We start from the raw sequence: 17,027 nt of genomic DNA on the forward strand, positions 1-17,027 counted from the left end.
GAAAAGTTTTAGCACGCGAAACGTCGCGCTCTTTCATTCGTCGAATCTACGTCGCTGGTATGCGAAAGATGTTGTACCAACGCTTTTGACATCGATAGAAGAGTTTCAAGAACGAGACAGTGGATGGGCGTTATCGAAGATCCTGCATTTGATGGTGAATTCCAACAAATATCAACCGTTACAAGCAGGTTGTCAGGTATCCGTGCCTCGAACAGTGCAATTAAAGAAAGCAGTCCTCAATGTGTACAGTGACGACGATAATGCATGTTTCTATTGGGCAGTGGTGGCAAGCCTATATCCAGCTAAAAATAATTTGAATCGCACATCATCCTATCCGCATTACAGCGATGTGCTCCACACCGAGGGATTCCAATTGCCGATGTTGTTCAAGGACATACCAAAGTTCGAAAAAGCGAACGACGTTTCCGTGAACGTGTTCGAGTGGGGAGGGGAACAAGAAAGATGTCGGACGTTGCATTTGACCTCAAGGAAGCGGGAGAAACATGTAAATTTGCTGCTCATACACGACTACGAAAACTTGCGCAATCATTATCTGTGTATTAGGAATTTATCTCGTCTGGTTTCATCTCAGATCAGCACGCAGCACAATAAGCATATTTGCGATCGGTAAGATCCACACATGTAAATTTTTTTTCTTTCTTCTGGATGATGGTGATGGTGGTGGTGGTGGTGGTGGGCGAGAAAAATTAAAATAAAAAATTATGTTTTTTTGTCAGGTGTCTACAGTATTTCAAATCGCAGGAAAAATTGAGCATTCACGAGATCGACTGCAGTCGAATGAACGAATGTGCTTTGAAACTTCCGACGGAAGACGATAAATGGCTGAAGTTCAAGAATTATGCGTACAAGGAACCGACACCGTTCGTTATCTACGCAGACTTGGAATGCCTGCTGGAGAAACAGGAAGATCAAGGTCATGGAGCTTACTGTAGATATCAACATCACCATGCCTTTAGCGTAGGCTACTACCTCCATTGTCGATACGACAGTTCGTTGAGCGAGTATCAGGCTTATCGTGATGAGAAAGGTTGTATCACATGGTTTGCATCGAAGTTGCACGAGTTGAGCTGTAAATTGCAGCCGGTGTTTGATCGAACGGTTCCAATGGCTCCGTTGACCGCCGCGCAAATCTCAACTTTTCGTACCGCCACGTATTGTCACGTGTGCGAAGAACCACTCGGTAATGACGACGTGCGAGTGCATGATCATTGTCATTTCACAGGTGCGTATCGGGGTCCGGCGCACAGCCGTTGCAATCTGAGCTATCAATCCTCGTACGTGATACCGGTGGTTTTTCACAATTTGTCCGGCTACGACGCACACTTTTTCATCAATGAATTGGCAAACGCGTTTGAAGGTAAAATAGACGCGTTACCGCTGACGAAAGAGAAGTACATTTCTTTCACGAAACACAGTAAGAGGAATAATGATGCGATCAAAAAATCGTGGAAGAAGTGCATAAAGTTTCGATTCATCGATTCGTTCAAATTCTTGAATTCGAGTCTGGACAAGTTGTCGTCGTACTTGGACAAGAGCGACTTGCATATCGTGAGGAGCCAATTCAATCGTCTTTCGAACGATGATTTTCATCTTCTAACCAGGAAAGGCGTTTTCCCATACGACTATGTATCGACCTATGACAAATTAAGCGACACTTGTTTACCACCGCGCGAAGCATTTTATAATCAGTTATGCGACAGCGAGATATCCGACGTCGACTATTGTCACGCGAACGAAGTTTGGTCACGTTTCGGTATACAAACGTTAGGACAGTACAGCGACTTGTACTTGAAATTGGATGTGTTGTTGTTGGCCGACGTGTTTGAAAATTTTCGCGAAAAGTCGCTCGAGAATTATAAACTCGATCCAGCACACTATTATACGTTGCCTGGTTTCGCGTGGGACGAGATGCTAAAATTGACGAAGATCGAGTTGGAATTGTTCACCGACGTTGACATGCTTTTGTTCGTGGAGCGGGGAATACGTGGTGGGTTGAGTCAATGTTCGCATCGTTACGCGCGCGCGAATAACAAGTATATGTCGACGTACGATTCGGCCGAACCGTCCAGCTATCTGATGTATTTCGATGTTAATAATTTGTATGGCTGGGCCATGTCGCAGCCTTTGCCGCACAGGGGTTTCCAATGGGTTGACGATACGAGTAATTTCAACATCGATTCCGTGCCGATCGACAGCCCCGTCGGGTACATTTTAGAGGTCGACTTAGAGTATCCTCAGGAAATTCATGATGCTCACGCGGATCTTCCATTTTGCCCGATTCACGAGGTTGGGACGTTGCAAAAGAAACTGTTGACAACGCTTAGCGATAAGAATCGTTACGTTCTCCATTATCGATACCTCCAGCAATGTTTGAGGTATAATTTAAAATTAAAGAAAATTCATCGGATACTGAAGTTTGAACAATCATGTTGGTTACGCCGTTACATAGATTTAAATACGAGGTTGCGCGCCAACGCAAACAATGACTTCTCGAAGAATCTGTTCAAACTGATGAACAATGCAGTGTTTGGAAAAACGATGGAAAACGTTCGAAATCATGTAAACGTAAAGTTGCTCTCGCGATGGAGCGGTCGATACGGGGCTGGACGTTTAATAGCTCGACCAAATTTCCATAGCTGTACTGTATTCTCCGAGGATTTTGTCGCAGTTCAAATGAAGCAGCTTTCTATTAAATTTTATAAACCTATTTACATAGGCATGTCAGTGTTGGACATATCTAAATTACATTTGTATGATTTTCATTATGGCTACATGCTTCCAAATTTTCAAGAAAGATGCAGGATTTTGTACACGGACACGGACAGTTTAATTTATCAGATTATTTGCGACGACGCGTACGAGATGATAAAACGTGACATTCACCGATACGATACTTGCAATTATGACAGAAATAACGTGTACGGCGTTCCGATCGCGAATAATAAAGTATTAGGATTAATGAAGGACGAGAACGGAGGTAAAATCATGACGGAGTTTGTGGGTCTTCGCTCGAAAATGTATGCTATTCGAGTACAAGACAAAGACGATGTAAAAAAGATTAAAGGAATTAAGACTAACGTGACGATTAAAAATATAACTTTCGACGACTATTTAGCATGCCTTCACGATCATTTAGAAAAATCAGTTTGCGTTAAATTGATAATGTCTGTACAACATCAAGTGTATTCAGTATCACAGAGTAAATTAGCATTGAGTCCATACGATGATAAACGATACATTTTAAACAATTCGATCGAAACCCTTCCTTGGGGACATTATAAAATCGCGAAAGGGGGAGGCAGGAGGGAGAGGGAGTGGGGGGAGTTAGAAAAAATAAAAGCGGTTATATAATTTCATCGATGTTTCGAATCTCGTGTTGCGCGCGCGCGCGTGTTCACTTTTATTTGTAAGCGGAAAAGGGGCGTATACGCTCCTTGTATTGTTATCTTGCGTGTAAGAAGGGGGGAAAAATGGTAGGGGAATTGTATATATAAGCTTTTGACATTGCGTACAGCGAGTAGTGCGTTCTACAGATTACTTTCTTATAGCGCAGTTGTTCTTCAGTATTATAATATTCACAATGTCAAATCAAATCAATAATTTTTTACATAAAAATGGATCTCACAACGATTATAAAAATTATGGGTAAGTAAAAGAAAGTTTGAAGGGAATAAAATGTTCCTTTTATGAAAGAAGAAAAAAAAAAATTGTATGTTATTTCTTTTATAGATACTCCATTTCGATGAAACGGTCGTTTCAACAGTCGCAACCCCAATCGCAGCAGAAACAGTTGCAGATACCGCGCAACGCGCGAATCTTGGGTAGAAGATACTCCATAGCCGGCAATTATTTCAAGTTCCTTGAAATTTGTGTACGCGTGGATGAAAATTTGCGCGTCGAGTTTGTCTTGGGGGACAATCGTGGAACAGAGATTTCTTTTTCAATGGCTACGTGGAAACTGCTGGTGAAAACTAGAGATTATATTCACAATTACTTCGACGCGGACAAGAAGGAAAAACAAATTGATGAGACTTTATCGTTACAAATTGTTAATTTTAATGGAATGAGTCTAATCAAGTTGTTCGATTCTCAAGCATCGATTTATGTTACGAAAGAGACGATGGATAATTTGTACAAATTAGAGTTATGTATGGATCATATGTATTCATGGTTATTAGAAAATATTCCAGAAATTCAGGATAGATTCGCGAAGCTCGTTGACATTGTAAAAAACTCCAATAACGAGCAGAATTATGCGACCGTAATTTTTACAAACGAATTGTTCGAACGAAATTGTCTGATCGATTGCGAATTGTTAGCTTTATGTTTAGATCTAATCGTATCGAAAGCGAATCGTTGAAATTGTGTGCATGTGGGGGGGGGAATTAATTAGTATTAATGTAAAAAGCATTTATGTATTTTTTCATGTTTATTAGAGAAACAAAAATAAACATTACATTATACAATTAAAGTACAGATGATTTCTTTATCCAAGAGTTATGTGACGAATCCAGCCCCAACCATTTCACATATATTTCATTTCCTTTTCGACGCAATACTTTTTCTACTAAATACACGTCGGCATATTTGGTAGCGCGTATCTCGTATTCGTAAAATCCTCCAGCGATAGGTTTGTTCTGCAAATCAACCAAAAGGTACGTGACGGGGTTCGTTCGTTTCACCGTCGCGATCTTAAATACTTCCGTTGACCAGTTCGGCGTGTATCCTTTGTCGAATACGGTTTTGAACTTGCTGATACGCACATAGTCGCCAACTTTGAATTCGCAGGACCGGCGATCTTGACGTTGCTGTATACGGTAGATAAAAGATGTTTCTCATTTTTACGATTCACGTTTGCAGGTCGCATACGAATGGTGCGATGTTTTTGATTATTGTAGTCCTTAATCAACGTGGATAGCTCGTCGATCCAACGATATTTTCCGCTCAACGAGAAAAATTTCCACATGTTGTTCTTCAATGTACGATTGAATCGTTCGACTATGGACGCTTTCATAGTGCTGAATGTGGAATAGTGGTTGATGTTACGTTTCTTCAGATATTCTTGAAAATCTTTATTGTAGAATTCTTTCCCCATATCGGTTTGCAAATTGTTCGGTATTCGACCATCTTTTTTCAACACCGACGCGAAAGCTTTGCACACATCGTCAGCATTTTTGCTTTTTAAAGGAACGGCCCAGGCATACTTGCTGAATGTATCGATTATCGTAAGAATATATCGATGTGCTCGATTCTCTCTTGCGTACGGTTGAACTTCAACGATATCAGCTTGCCAGAGATCGTCGAGTCCTCGCGTAACCACTCGCCTCCGCCGGAAGTAACGTCTCGCCGGAGCATGCAGTTCATTCACCAAGTTCACTTTGTCGCCGCTCATGATTTCACCTTATCAGTCTGCGGTCGCTCGAAATTAAGATACGCTAATTTAGTTATCCTTGCGTTGACCGCTGCCGCGCTCTCTTTTGCGTTATCGATGAATCTGCGGTCGCTTGAAATTAAGATACGCTAATTTAATTATCCTTGCGTTCTCGAAGTCTTCTCGACCGCTGTCGCGTCCTCTTTTGCGTTATCGATGGACTTTTCAGCTATTGACGCTTTTTGCATTATCGGAATCTCTTCTGTGGTTGCTGCTACCGCTACAGTCAACAAGTCTCTGAAACGAAGTCTCATACGAGAATCCAATTCCTCGAAAGCGACGCGCACACTGTGTTGCTGCTGTTCTTCGATACGTCGCATTTGTCCGTATATTTCGGTAAATTTCTCTAATAAAGATTTATGTAACTGTTCGAATTTCGCGACTATGTTCCCCTCTCCAGTCAGCTCGAGTAATCTCTTGTACATAGCAGTATTAAGCCTTTCGAACCTGTCATCCAATTCCTTGCCAGTTTCAAAACCGCCTACTGTAACTTTCTTTTGCAGTTCGTCTACGAGTAATTCAAGTTGCGCCAACTTTCCCTGATTCGCTTTGCCAGTGCTCGTAAGTTCCTCCAAGTTGTGGATTTTATTTAATATTTGATTTTCAAGGTTATCAATCTTTTTCGGCCAGTTGCTGTTAACTTTGTGTTCCACACTTGCAAGTTTGTGCTCGATGTTGCCGGCAAATTTCACAACGGCATTCAATTTTTCTCGATCCACGATACCCTCAGCTTTCGTTGTTTCGAACAACTTATCCTCCAGCTCGACAAATCTTTGACGTAGCTTTTCATCGATATTTTTGTTATTCTGCTCGATGCACGACTCAACGTGTTTCTTCAGATTCTCGTGATTGGATTCGTCGTTTGTCACGAATTTTTGGAGAATTTCGATCGCGCGTTTCATCGAGTGAACATCGTCGATAGTTTCATACAGGTCGTACGTAAATGTTTTTTTCAACGAATCGATCGCGTCGTCGACGTAACTTTTTGTTGCCGAGTCGCTGGCGAAAACCGGAGTTGCCAAATATCGAATAATTCGAGATTTTGCATCGAAAAATTCGTTGTCACTGTTCAAAATTACCGCCCTCTCGTTGATAACGTTGTCGACATACTTCTTCGTTGCAGCGTCGTTGGTGTTAATAGGAACTTTTATACTTTCTATAGGTAGACCCAATGCATCGAACTCGTCATTCTCGTCCGATACGTGTAGAACGTATTTTCTTATCGTATTTATCAGATCGAACATAAATCTATTGAAATAATTCGTGTTCATTGAATTGTCCTTGTGATGTTCATGTTTCGTGTCTATATTCGCCACGATGTCTTGGATAGCCTGCTTTAGCGAATCACGAGACGATGATTTCTTGCTGCTGCTGCTGTTACGCATCGTTGCTGCTGCTGCTGCTACTGCTCCAATTTCTTTCGACAATCGATGTTTTACCACCGTAATCACTAGCAAAAATGATGCAATCGTCGCAAAAGCATTTTATTTATATGAGCGTGGCATAACCTTGAAGAATTCCTCGGCAACTAATGTCTCCATTTTACCACGAAAACTTTCCTCAAAGATTTTTAGTTGGTTACCGATTGAGCTGTCCGTTTCATCTTTCATATTCTGTTTTAACGCTTCAACCTTTTGCTCCAATACCGAAAATACGTTATCAATTTTCACATTAATTTCATCGTTATCTGAATCAATTGATTTAATTTTCTGATCACTGTCGTATTGAAAATTATATATTTTAGTCAGCACTTTATTCCTCCATTTCTCATTAGTCTGCTGTATATCTTTCGTTAGTTTCTCGTTAGCCGTTATTTTATCCATGAGTTCGGATTTCCATTTCGCACTAGTCTCTTTGACATCCTTCGCCAACTTTTCGTTAGCCGTTATTTTACCCACGAGTTCGGATTTCCATTTCGCACTAGTCTCTTTGACATCCTTCGCCAACTTTTCGTTAGCCGTTATTTTACCCACGAGTTCGGATTTCCATTTCGCACTAGTCTCTTTGACATCCTTCGCCAACTTTTCGCTAGCCGTTATTTTATCCACGAGTTCGGACTTGCATTTTAGGCTAGTCTGTTTGGCATCCTTCGCCAACTTTTCGTTAGCCGTTATTTTACCCACGAGTTCGGATTTCCACTTCGCACTAGTCTGTTTAGCATCCTTCGCCAACTTTTCGCTAGCCGTTATTTTACCCACGAGTTCGGACTTACATTTTAGGCTAGTCTGTTTGGCATCCTTCGCCAACTTTTCGTTAGCCGTTATTTTATCCATGAGTTCGGACTTGCACTTCTCGCTAGCCTGTTTGACATCCTTCGCCAACTTTTCGTTAGCCGTTATTTTACCCACGAGTTCGGACTTGCACTTCTCGCTAGCCTGTTTGGCATCCTTCGCCAACTTTTCGTTAGCCGTTATTTTACCCACGAGTTCGGACTTGTATTTTACACCGGCCTGTTCGACACCCTTCGTCATTTTTTCGTTAGCTGTTATTTTTCTACGAAGCTCGTCGTCGCCTCTTTTCGATACATCGTCAACGTACGATCTAGTGGCCGCGTCATCGTTTTGAAGCGGTTCCGCCAAATGTTTGATCCTCTTGTTTCGAGCTGTGTACGATTCCGTTGAGAAGCACATCGTATTATTCTGCATGTACTCGTGAAGCGATGACGTGACAGTATCGTCGCCTATCTTTGAAACGCGATCGACGTACAGTTTGGTGGCTGCGTCATCGTTCGTCGTAGGATTTGCAACACGAGCGATCTTAGCGCCTCGCGCATCGTACAAATTGCCGATCGCGCATATGGCATTGTCGTGTACATAATTTTTACATATCGAATAGAAAGTTGAAATATCTGCCAGTACTTTCGACTCGGGCGTACTATGTTTATACAACGTACCAAATTTATTAATAGACATTTTTTTCGTTTCTCGGTTTAGTTGTTTTCTTCTCCTTTGTTGTTCTTCTTCTTCTTCTTCTTCTTTAACACCAACAACTCGAGTAGATCTTGCTGTTGCTCGATCTGTTGTATTTGTCGACAAATGTCGTCGAGTCTGAACTCAATATTTTTAAATCTGTCCTCCCAATTTTCATCTACGGATAACGTTTGATTGGTTTCGCAGCAATTCCAACGGATACTCATTTTATCGAACCATTTGATAAATTTACGAACAGGCATTTCATTCGTCACTAACGTAATAAGTATTCGAGCAATTTAATTTATAATCAATCCAGCTTCGCGAAGTTCTTCGATTATGGATGTTATTTCATTGTTGTGGTTGGTATGACCAGCATTTTTCGATGCAATCAACAATTTCAGACGATCTACCAGCTCATTTGGGTCATCCCAATGCACATAATCGACCGGATTGTTGGTTACACGCATCATCGTCGTTGGAATATTTATACCTTTTCCACGTAACGCTGAGAACAGTGGTCCTATAATAGTTTTGTACTTGTAGCCCTTGTTTCCCATTATCTGATTACCACGTCGGTGCGCATGCGTAGCGATGAGAATGTTTCTATAAATTTCCTTATCATTCTCGGTGTACAGGTTCTCGTTGGGTATTCTTTTGAATATCAATTCGTAGAGACCTGGAGTTCCTCTGTACCTAATTTTATTAATAACAATATCATCGTTGCTTTCCACGTCGAACGCAACGTTTCCAAGCATCAGTTTGTTATTATGAAAATACACTCCGTACACATTGTCCTGACTTTTCGGCGGCCCGCTAAAGAAATTTCTCAAGTATTCGCTCGCTAAAGGTCCAAGATTACTGAACAAATGCTCGTATTCGTCGCGATGCTTTTCAGGGCTTCTCAAAATATTTCGCACCGATGATTCCAGCGATGTTGCAGCCGTTGGAGATGATTCGAAAGCTACCTCCCGATGCATTGAAGGTGTTGGTTCGAGCACCATATTGGTGTTCGCATCATCGTCGTCGTCGTCGTCGTCGTCGTCAACATAGTCGGCGTCATCGCTGACACCGATGGGGGAATATACTTTATTCTTCTTCTTTTTCAAATGCATCCTTGGAGTTAATGCCGCTTCATCGTGTGTCCTCTTTTTCTTAATAAATTCTCTCTCCACTTTCTTCTTCTTCTTCTTCACAGAGAACAGCGACTGCTGTGTTTGCAAATCCAACGATCGGTCAGCATTTGATGTATTATCTTTCGCTTCCGTAGCTGTATTTTGAACCAGCTGTTTCAACGGTTCCACGATCGGACGTAAATTCGTCTCAATGTTAGACTGTACATCCATTTTCCCAACTTTCAAGGCTAAACTCTTTTTACGTATGACGTCACTGGTCTTAGCTATTTCCTTAACGATGGCAGCTCGCAGGTTTTTCTTTGACGGACGCATATCGAGTGGGAGCACGATGTGACACCGACACCTCTTACCGTCCAAATGAGCTGGATCACAGCACGACGAATTCGTTAAATCCGCGTCTGTAACGTCCTCGGTTCACAGGGCTGTCTTTGTCGATTACAAGGAATTCATATTTGTTTCGCCAACACCTTGAACAAACTGCGTTGAAACTTTCGAACGACATATCGGTATTCACATGATCCTGATGAACGTGTCGCAGATTCATGGCATCTTGATTGAATAGAATCAATAGATTGGCATTGTCGCGAATCAAATGTTTAGGTATTCTCGCGTATGATTGCGACAGATAGAAACAATCGACGTGCGAATGTCTGCCCATCGCGAAATATTCTCTCATAACGTCCTGTTCATCACAAGCAACGTCGTCGAAGATAAATATCGAATTCGGTCGAGCATCCGCCGGGGGAATCACGTCCGCGTTGTCCGAATAGGCAAAGTAACCTACGTCCTTGCCCACGTGCGAGAACAAGTTGTTCAAGTATTGATATTTTGGTTGACGTAACGATTTCGAATACACATACACATTTGCGAATCGCAGTCCATTCGAACTTTCCAACAGGCTAATCATGACGTTCGTTTTACCACATCCTGACGGGCCGCTTATCACGCATCGTATAGTACTCGGTAGCAATGGCCCATGCTTCCGAATTATCTCGTCATGGTCGTCGAACGTGCGGTAGGTCGGAACCCGGATATTCAAGGACTGTCGTACGAAACGCATGCTCTCTCTCGACTGTCTTTTGTTATGCTAAATTTTCTTCTCGAACGATAAGGTATTTATACGAGAACTCGAGCATCATAGATATCAGTCTTCTCGTATTCAAATGATAGAGCACATCTCCATGTAACTAACGCACGTACATTTTTTTTTTGTTCATTATCAAACAAAGAATTTTTGACATAACAGCTTCATATACCGCTACAGACTGGTAAGAAACAGCTCTGTATACCGCTACAGACTGGTAAGAAACAGCTCTGTATACCGCTACAGACTGGTATAAACAGCTCTGTATACCGCTACAGACTGGTATAAACAGCTCCGTATACCGCTACAGACTGGTATAAACAGCTCCGTATACCGCTACAGACTGGTATAAACAGCTCTGTATACCGTTACGGACTGGTAAAAGACATTCCCTGACAAGATTAGGTATGGGTCTGATAAGGAAGAAGGGTCGACGAGCGGTTAAGGGGAAGAAGAAGAAGAAGAACTACAGTAGCTACAATATTGGAAGAATTCTACCAATTGCCAAACGAGGTGGTTTTCTACCGCTGCTGTTTCCTGCTTTGGGAGCTTTGGGAGCATTGTCAGGCGGTGCTGCTGCAGTGGCTAAAACGATAAACGAGGCGAAAGCTGCGAAGAAACAATTGGAAGAATTGGAACGACACAATCGTGCCATGGAGGGTCGTGGAGTGTATCTTGCACCATACAAGCGTGGGAAAGGAATAAAGAAAAAAAAAAAGGAAGACGAAACGAAAAAAAGTAGATAACTCAACGACGGATCTTGAATTGAAAATTGCCTGTAGAAAATTACCACATTTTCGCGGAGTTTTCATGCTCGATGCATTGCCCAATAAAATATGGATAAATGAACGAGGAATAGTCAATCTGGATAGCAGTCATGGTCCAGGAACACACTGGGTTGCATATATAAAGCAGAAGTCGCGAATCAGCTACTTCGATAGTTTTGGAAATCTTCAACCACCAATCGAATTAATTCGATACTTCGGACCGAACGTGGTAATCTCATACAATCGCAAGAATTATCAAAATTACAACGAAAGCGTATGTGGACAATTGTGCGTAAAATTTTTGCGAGAATCTCTGACATAGCATTTTTAATCATTCTACCGCCGCTGCAAGAATGTCCTACACGTTCACGTTATCGGGAAGAAGTAGCGTCTTATCGTCCAAGTACTTCCCGCCTATAGATCTGAGCAATGCCAACTACGAACTGGGTCTGCTCGATTTGCAAACTTATTACACAATACCAAACATCAGTTCGAATATTGGAAACAATAAATTTTATTTCGACGACAAAGATGAAGAGATAAGCATCCCAGATGGTTCGTACGAACTGGAGGCGATCAACGCTTACTTGAGGCGCGAGATAAGCATGCGGTATCCTGCAGCCAAAGATAAGAACGATCCGGAATACCCGCTGATCTTGCGAGCGAACAACAATACTATGAAAAGCGAAATTAAAAGCGCATATAAGATAAATTTTACAAAGCCTAATAACGTGGGCCCTATTCTAGGATTCTCTATGAATCGTGTTTTATCGCCAAACACATGGCATATATCGGACACCCCCGTGAATATCATTAATACGAATATTATTCGAATAGAATGCAACGTAACCACCGGTTCGTACGATAACGGGAAACTGGTTCACACGATACACGAATTCGCGCCCAACGTGTCGCCAGGGTATAAAATATCGGAAACGCCGGCACGAGTCATTTACCTTCCGATCGTCACACGGTCAATGGATGATTTAACGATTCGCATTGTGGACCAGTCGGGACGTTTAATTGATTTTCGAAACGAAGAAATCACGATACGATTGCACGTTCGTCGAACCATCTCATAACCTCGGTAAAGAAACGTCATGCTAATTCACAATAATACGCCAAGCTTCAAAGACGGTGTATCGTTCCAAAATAATAATAATAATAATAACAATAGTAATAAGGAGAATAAGACGAGGAAATTAACTGCACGAAACGTTAAATATCTACAATCTTTGGGATTTGTCGTCAACAAGTAATCGCACGCCCTCGCATCATGTCGTACGACATTTTGAACATCTCCGAAGCACCGATCTTCGACAATCGAATAACTAAGATCGAACTGCACACCTACAATCCGTACGCCAACACTACGTTTGGAAACAGCGATGAGATAAGAATACCCATTCAACATCAAGACTTGTACACTCTTCCGTGTAAAAGCTTCCTATACGTGGAGGGAAGACTCAGCCTACCGGGAGGATTGGCAAACGACACGGTAGCTCTAGACAACAATGCGGTGGCGTTTATGTTCGACGAGATACGTTACGAACTGAACGGAGTGGAAATCGATCGGTCCAGAAATCCCGGTACAACGACGACCTTGAAGAATTATGCGAGTCTGAACATTACGAAGAACAACGCGCTGTCCAACGCAGGCTGGATGTACAGGAACGATGATCAACGGAGGGAAAATCTCATCGCAACGCCTACGAATTTTCGAAATTTCAACTTTTGCGTGCCTATGAACACATTGCTAGGCTTCTGCGAAGATTACAAACGCGTTGTAATAAATGCTCGGCACGAATTGATTTTGATTCGCGCGCGCAACGACGCTAACGCGCTACGAAGCTGGTCCGACAATGTGAAACCTGTCCTGGATTTGTATAAAATTCAATGGAGAATGCCACACGTCGCTTTGGATGAAATACACAAGTTGTCGATGCTGCGTATTCTTGAGAGCGAAAGATCGATCAGCATGAGTTTCCGTTCGTGGGAACTGTACGAATATCCGATGCTGCAAACAACCACGAAGCACACGTGGGCGATAAAAACGGCTCCGCAAATGGAAAAACCGCGATACGTGATATTCGCGTTACAAACCGAAAGGAAAAATGATTTAAAGAAAAACGCTACCCAATTCGATTCCTGCTTCTTATCTAATATTCGACTTTACTTGAACTCGGAAATGTATCCCTACGACGATTTGAACATCGATTTCGAAAAGGATAAGTACGCGTTGCTCTACGACATGTACGCGAAATTTCAAGAGTCCTATTATGAAAAAAACGACGGTGAGGTGTTATTGAACACAATCGACTTTCTACTGTATGGACCGTTCGTAGTCATCGATTGCTCGCGACAAAACGAAGCGCTGAAAAATGCGACCATCGACGTGCGAATCGAATTCGAATGTCGAAAGGATGTCCTACCTTCGACGGCTGCATACTGCTTGATGATACACGACTGCATCGTGGAATACAACCCGTTGACGAGCATTGTTAGAAAAATTATATAAATGCGAAAAATAATATTGTAAACTAATATGATTTTTTGAAAAATATACATGCCCTATCATAAAAAATGTTCTCTCTTCACCCCCCTGAACAAACCGCTAACCGAATAGCTACAATAAGAAAATAACTATAATTTTTAGGGAAATTTTGGATAGGATTGTGGGTATTTTAAAAAAATGTATATTAATATATGTTAAATAAATTCTTTTATTAAAATCCTTTTTACTACAAATTTTAAAACATGATCGACATCAATATATTGTTACGGCGACTTGTCCAAATCAAATCGCTGTAATGTGAAACTGCCCTGTTGTGAGCAACTCCTTAAAGAAAAATAGAAGAGAGGGGTTGCCACGGAGGTGTTTTATCAACGGACAATCGGGGAGTCGGGATCGGACCGTCGAGCGATCAACACCATCTAATTCGAAGATCTCTAACATATTCTAATTCAGTTGTATTATAGTTCGTGTTCTCTATTGTAAATAAAATGCCGCGACGCGGGAGAAGTGTTGTAATCCGTAACAATATATATAATCTTCCTCTTCTTTCGCAAGAAATAACTATAATTTTTAGGGAAATTTTGGATAGGATTGTGGGTATTTTAAAAAAATGTATATTAATATGTGTTAAATAAATCCTTTTTATTACAATCTTTTTTACTAAAAATTTTGAAACATGATTGACATCAATATATATATATATATAATCTTCCTCTTCTTTCGCAAGAAATAACTATAATTTTTAGGGAAATTTTGGATAGGATTGTGGATATTTTAAAAAAATGTATATTAATATATGTTAAATAAATCCTTTTTATTACAATCTTTTTTACTAAAAATTTTGAAACATGATCGACATCAATATATATATATATAATCTTCTTCTTCTTCTTTCGCCAACGCGTCGCGTTGATGGTAATCGCAAGCTTTCTCCTCCTCCTCCTCCTCCTCCTCCTTCTCCTCCTCCTCCTTCTCCTCCTCCTCAGGATGACGCTCTTAATTTAAAAAATCATTATTAAAAAATAAATTTTAATTTCTTTTAAAATAACATTTGTTATACATACCTCTTCTCATCCATGGTATAATCGTAGATTCCGCACTCGTCCACACCGCTTCTTGATGATGATGATATCGACATGATTGTGGGATGAGCATCGATCGGCACGTTGCCACAATTTTCCCCCAGTACATATGGGCAGTTTCTGGACCAGAAGTGATGCTCCGACATAGCCCTGTCGTTATGTTGCCACCGATGCAATTCGATGTCGCATGCAAAACATGCGACAAAATCGTCCTGCCCCAGATAGTAAAATCCTGCGGCTGCAAGCTCCTCCGGCTGAATATACTCAATTGGCCAGAATTCGAAACTTCGAAGTCTATCCTCCTCGCGTCGATAGTCCATCATTATCTCTTTCTGCAAAGAAAAAGGTATCGTGGAAATGAAGAAATAATAGTAACTAAAAAAGGAAAAAATACGTTACCTTCCATGAACTACTTCCAAAGGACGCGCTCCTCGCTGAGGGCACAGTGATACTGAGCCGTTGATTGCAATCGCAATCCTCCGCGTCCTCCTCCTCCTCCTCCTCCTCCTCCTCCTCTTCAAGAAGACCCTGTTAATTAAAAAATAATCATTATTAAAAAATAAATTTTAATTTTTTAAATAACAATTATTACACATACCTCTTCTCATGGTAATCGCAAACCGCCTCTTGCTTAAACTTTGTATTAAATTTTTTTATTCGTCGTTTGACGTCACCACCTTCGACGCTGATAATCCATCTTCCCTCTCTAAAAAGAAGATGTAGTAGAAAGACAATGAAAATCATTTTTGTAAATAAATAAATAAAAAGAAAAAATTACCTTTTAATTTAAGCAGCCATTCTCTAAAAACGCGAACCTCGCTCAAACAGCAATGATATTTTTTACTTGATTTTCTCTTCGATATCCAGCAATGCAGCCTGCACGGGCTATTGTATTTCCCATATGACGGGTCGGTTATTAAAATATCATATTTCGGGCAACCAAAATCCTCCAGATTTCTTAATCTCATTCCAATTTTTAATAAAATATCCCGTTCAATATTTCCCCCTTTATACCCAATTATGGGGTTTTTATATGACCGTGTGAATTCTCTTATAATATACTTGATATCCTCGCCCCGATAATTAATTTTACCGCTAAAATTTTTAAATGGTATTCCATGGACGAAGTTTGTTACGTACCATACACCTTTGCGATCTTGCATTGTTAAATCATTATAATTATAATCTAGCTTAAACTCAAATAACTCACTCTCACCAGAATGAACATTAACAATGGCAAGTTCTTTACAAATAAATTTTTTTTCAATACTAAACCCATCCATGTCTATAATAAAATCGACCGCGAACATCTTTAAAGATATACACGCACTTCTCTTGAAAAAAAACTTGGTCGTCACAATGTACACGCAGTATGGTAGCCGTTTAACGCACGTCGTGTTTCGGCAACCTATTTATTAGCATGCATACATGCACTTCTCTCACATCGTTATAATACATCTCTCTCCAAAAACGATAAAGCAGAAAAAATACATCTCTCTCTATCCGCATCGTTAAAGAAAAACCGGATAAGGAGACTTCCAAAATCACTAATCATGGAAAGGATGTGGCAACAAACCGTTGCAAGGCAAAAAATACATCTTTCTCTCTCCGTCCATATCGTCCATAAGAGAAAAACTGATGCAAAAGAGAACAACCGCTGCAATGCATCCATCTCTCTCGCTCTCTACAATATTATACCGAGATAAAAAAAACTTACTTTAAGAAATCTTAACGAGACCAAAATCACGGGTAAAGCATCCGCGAGTCTCTCCGGATACAAAACCACAAAACTTCTATAAATGCGTCGCGCGAGAAGAATCATGCGTCGTCTTATGCAAGAGAGAGAACAACCGCTGCAATGCATCCATCTCTCTCGCTCTCTACAATATTCCACCGAGATAAAAACCATACTTTAAGAAATCTCAACGAGACCAAAATCACGGGTAAAACATCCGCGAGTCTCTCCGGATACAAAACCACAAAACTTCTATAAATGCGTCGCGCGAGAAAAATCATGCGTCGTCTTATGCAAGAGAGAGAACAACCGCTGCAATGCATCCATCTCTCTCGCTCTCTACAATA

General features: G+C 40.9%; 3 protein-coding genes across 3 annotated transcripts; 2 read left to right on the forward strand and 1 right to left on the reverse strand.

Moving 5' to 3' along the window:
* The first annotated feature begins 2,559 nt into the window (after positions 1–2,559).
* On the forward strand, positions 2,560–3,372 carry LOC143260981 (uncharacterized). Its single transcript, XM_076527620.1, has one exon. The coding sequence runs from the start codon at positions 2,560–2,562 to the stop codon at positions 3,370–3,372; it is 813 nt and encodes a 270-aa protein (XP_076383735.1).
* Positions 3,373–3,557: 185 nt separating this feature from the next.
* LOC143260986 (uncharacterized) lies at positions 3,558–4,492 on the forward strand. Its single transcript, XM_076527625.1, has 2 exons — positions 3,558–3,666; positions 3,751–4,492. Exons 1-2 carry the CDS (start codon positions 3,602–3,604, stop codon positions 4,379–4,381), a joined length of 696 nt encoding a protein of 231 aa, XP_076383740.1. The 5' UTR covers positions 3,558–3,601; the 3' UTR covers positions 4,382–4,492.
* Positions 4,493–14,917: 10,425 nt separating this feature from the next.
* Positions 14,918–16,255, reverse strand: LOC143260982 (uncharacterized). Its single transcript, XM_076527621.1, has 4 exons — positions 16,156–16,255; positions 15,761–16,101; positions 15,345–15,473; positions 14,918–15,277 (listed from the first exon to the last, which is right to left on the reverse strand). The coding sequence occupies exons 1-4, from the start codon at positions 16,253–16,255 to the stop codon at positions 14,918–14,920; spliced, it is 930 nt and encodes a 309-aa protein (XP_076383736.1).
* Positions 16,256–17,027: the final 772 nt, after the last annotated feature.

This window comes from Megalopta genalis, unplaced genomic scaffold (genome assembly GCF_051020955.1).
Source record: "Megalopta genalis isolate 19385.01 unplaced genomic scaffold, iyMegGena1_principal scaffold0027, whole genome shotgun sequence".
Taxonomy (NCBI): domain Eukaryota; kingdom Metazoa; phylum Arthropoda; class Insecta; order Hymenoptera; family Halictidae; genus Megalopta; species Megalopta genalis.

Coding starts and splice junctions, on each gene's coding strand:
- LOC143260981 (XM_076527620.1), top strand. CDS start 2,560: ATGGAAAACGTTCGAAATCATGTAAACGTAAAGTTGCTCTCGCGATGG.
- LOC143260986 (XM_076527625.1), top strand. CDS start 3,602: ATGTCAAATCAAATCAATAATTTTTTACATAAAAATGGATCTCACAAC. Junction 3,667..3,750: donor AACGATTATAAAAATTATGG/GTAAGTAAAAGA, acceptor TTTCTTTTATAG/ATACTCCATTTCGATGAAAC.
- LOC143260982 (XM_076527621.1), bottom strand. CDS start 16,255: ATGTTCGCGGTCGATTTTATTATAGACATGGATGGGTTTAGTATTGAA. Junction 16,102..16,155: donor TAATGTTCATTCTGGTGAGA/GTGAGTTATTTG, acceptor TAACAATGCAAG/ATCGCAAAGGTGTATGGTAC. Junction 15,474..15,760: donor ATCATTGCTGTTTGAGCGAG/GTTCGCGTTTTT, acceptor TTTAATTAACAG/GGTCTTCTTGAAGAGGAGGA.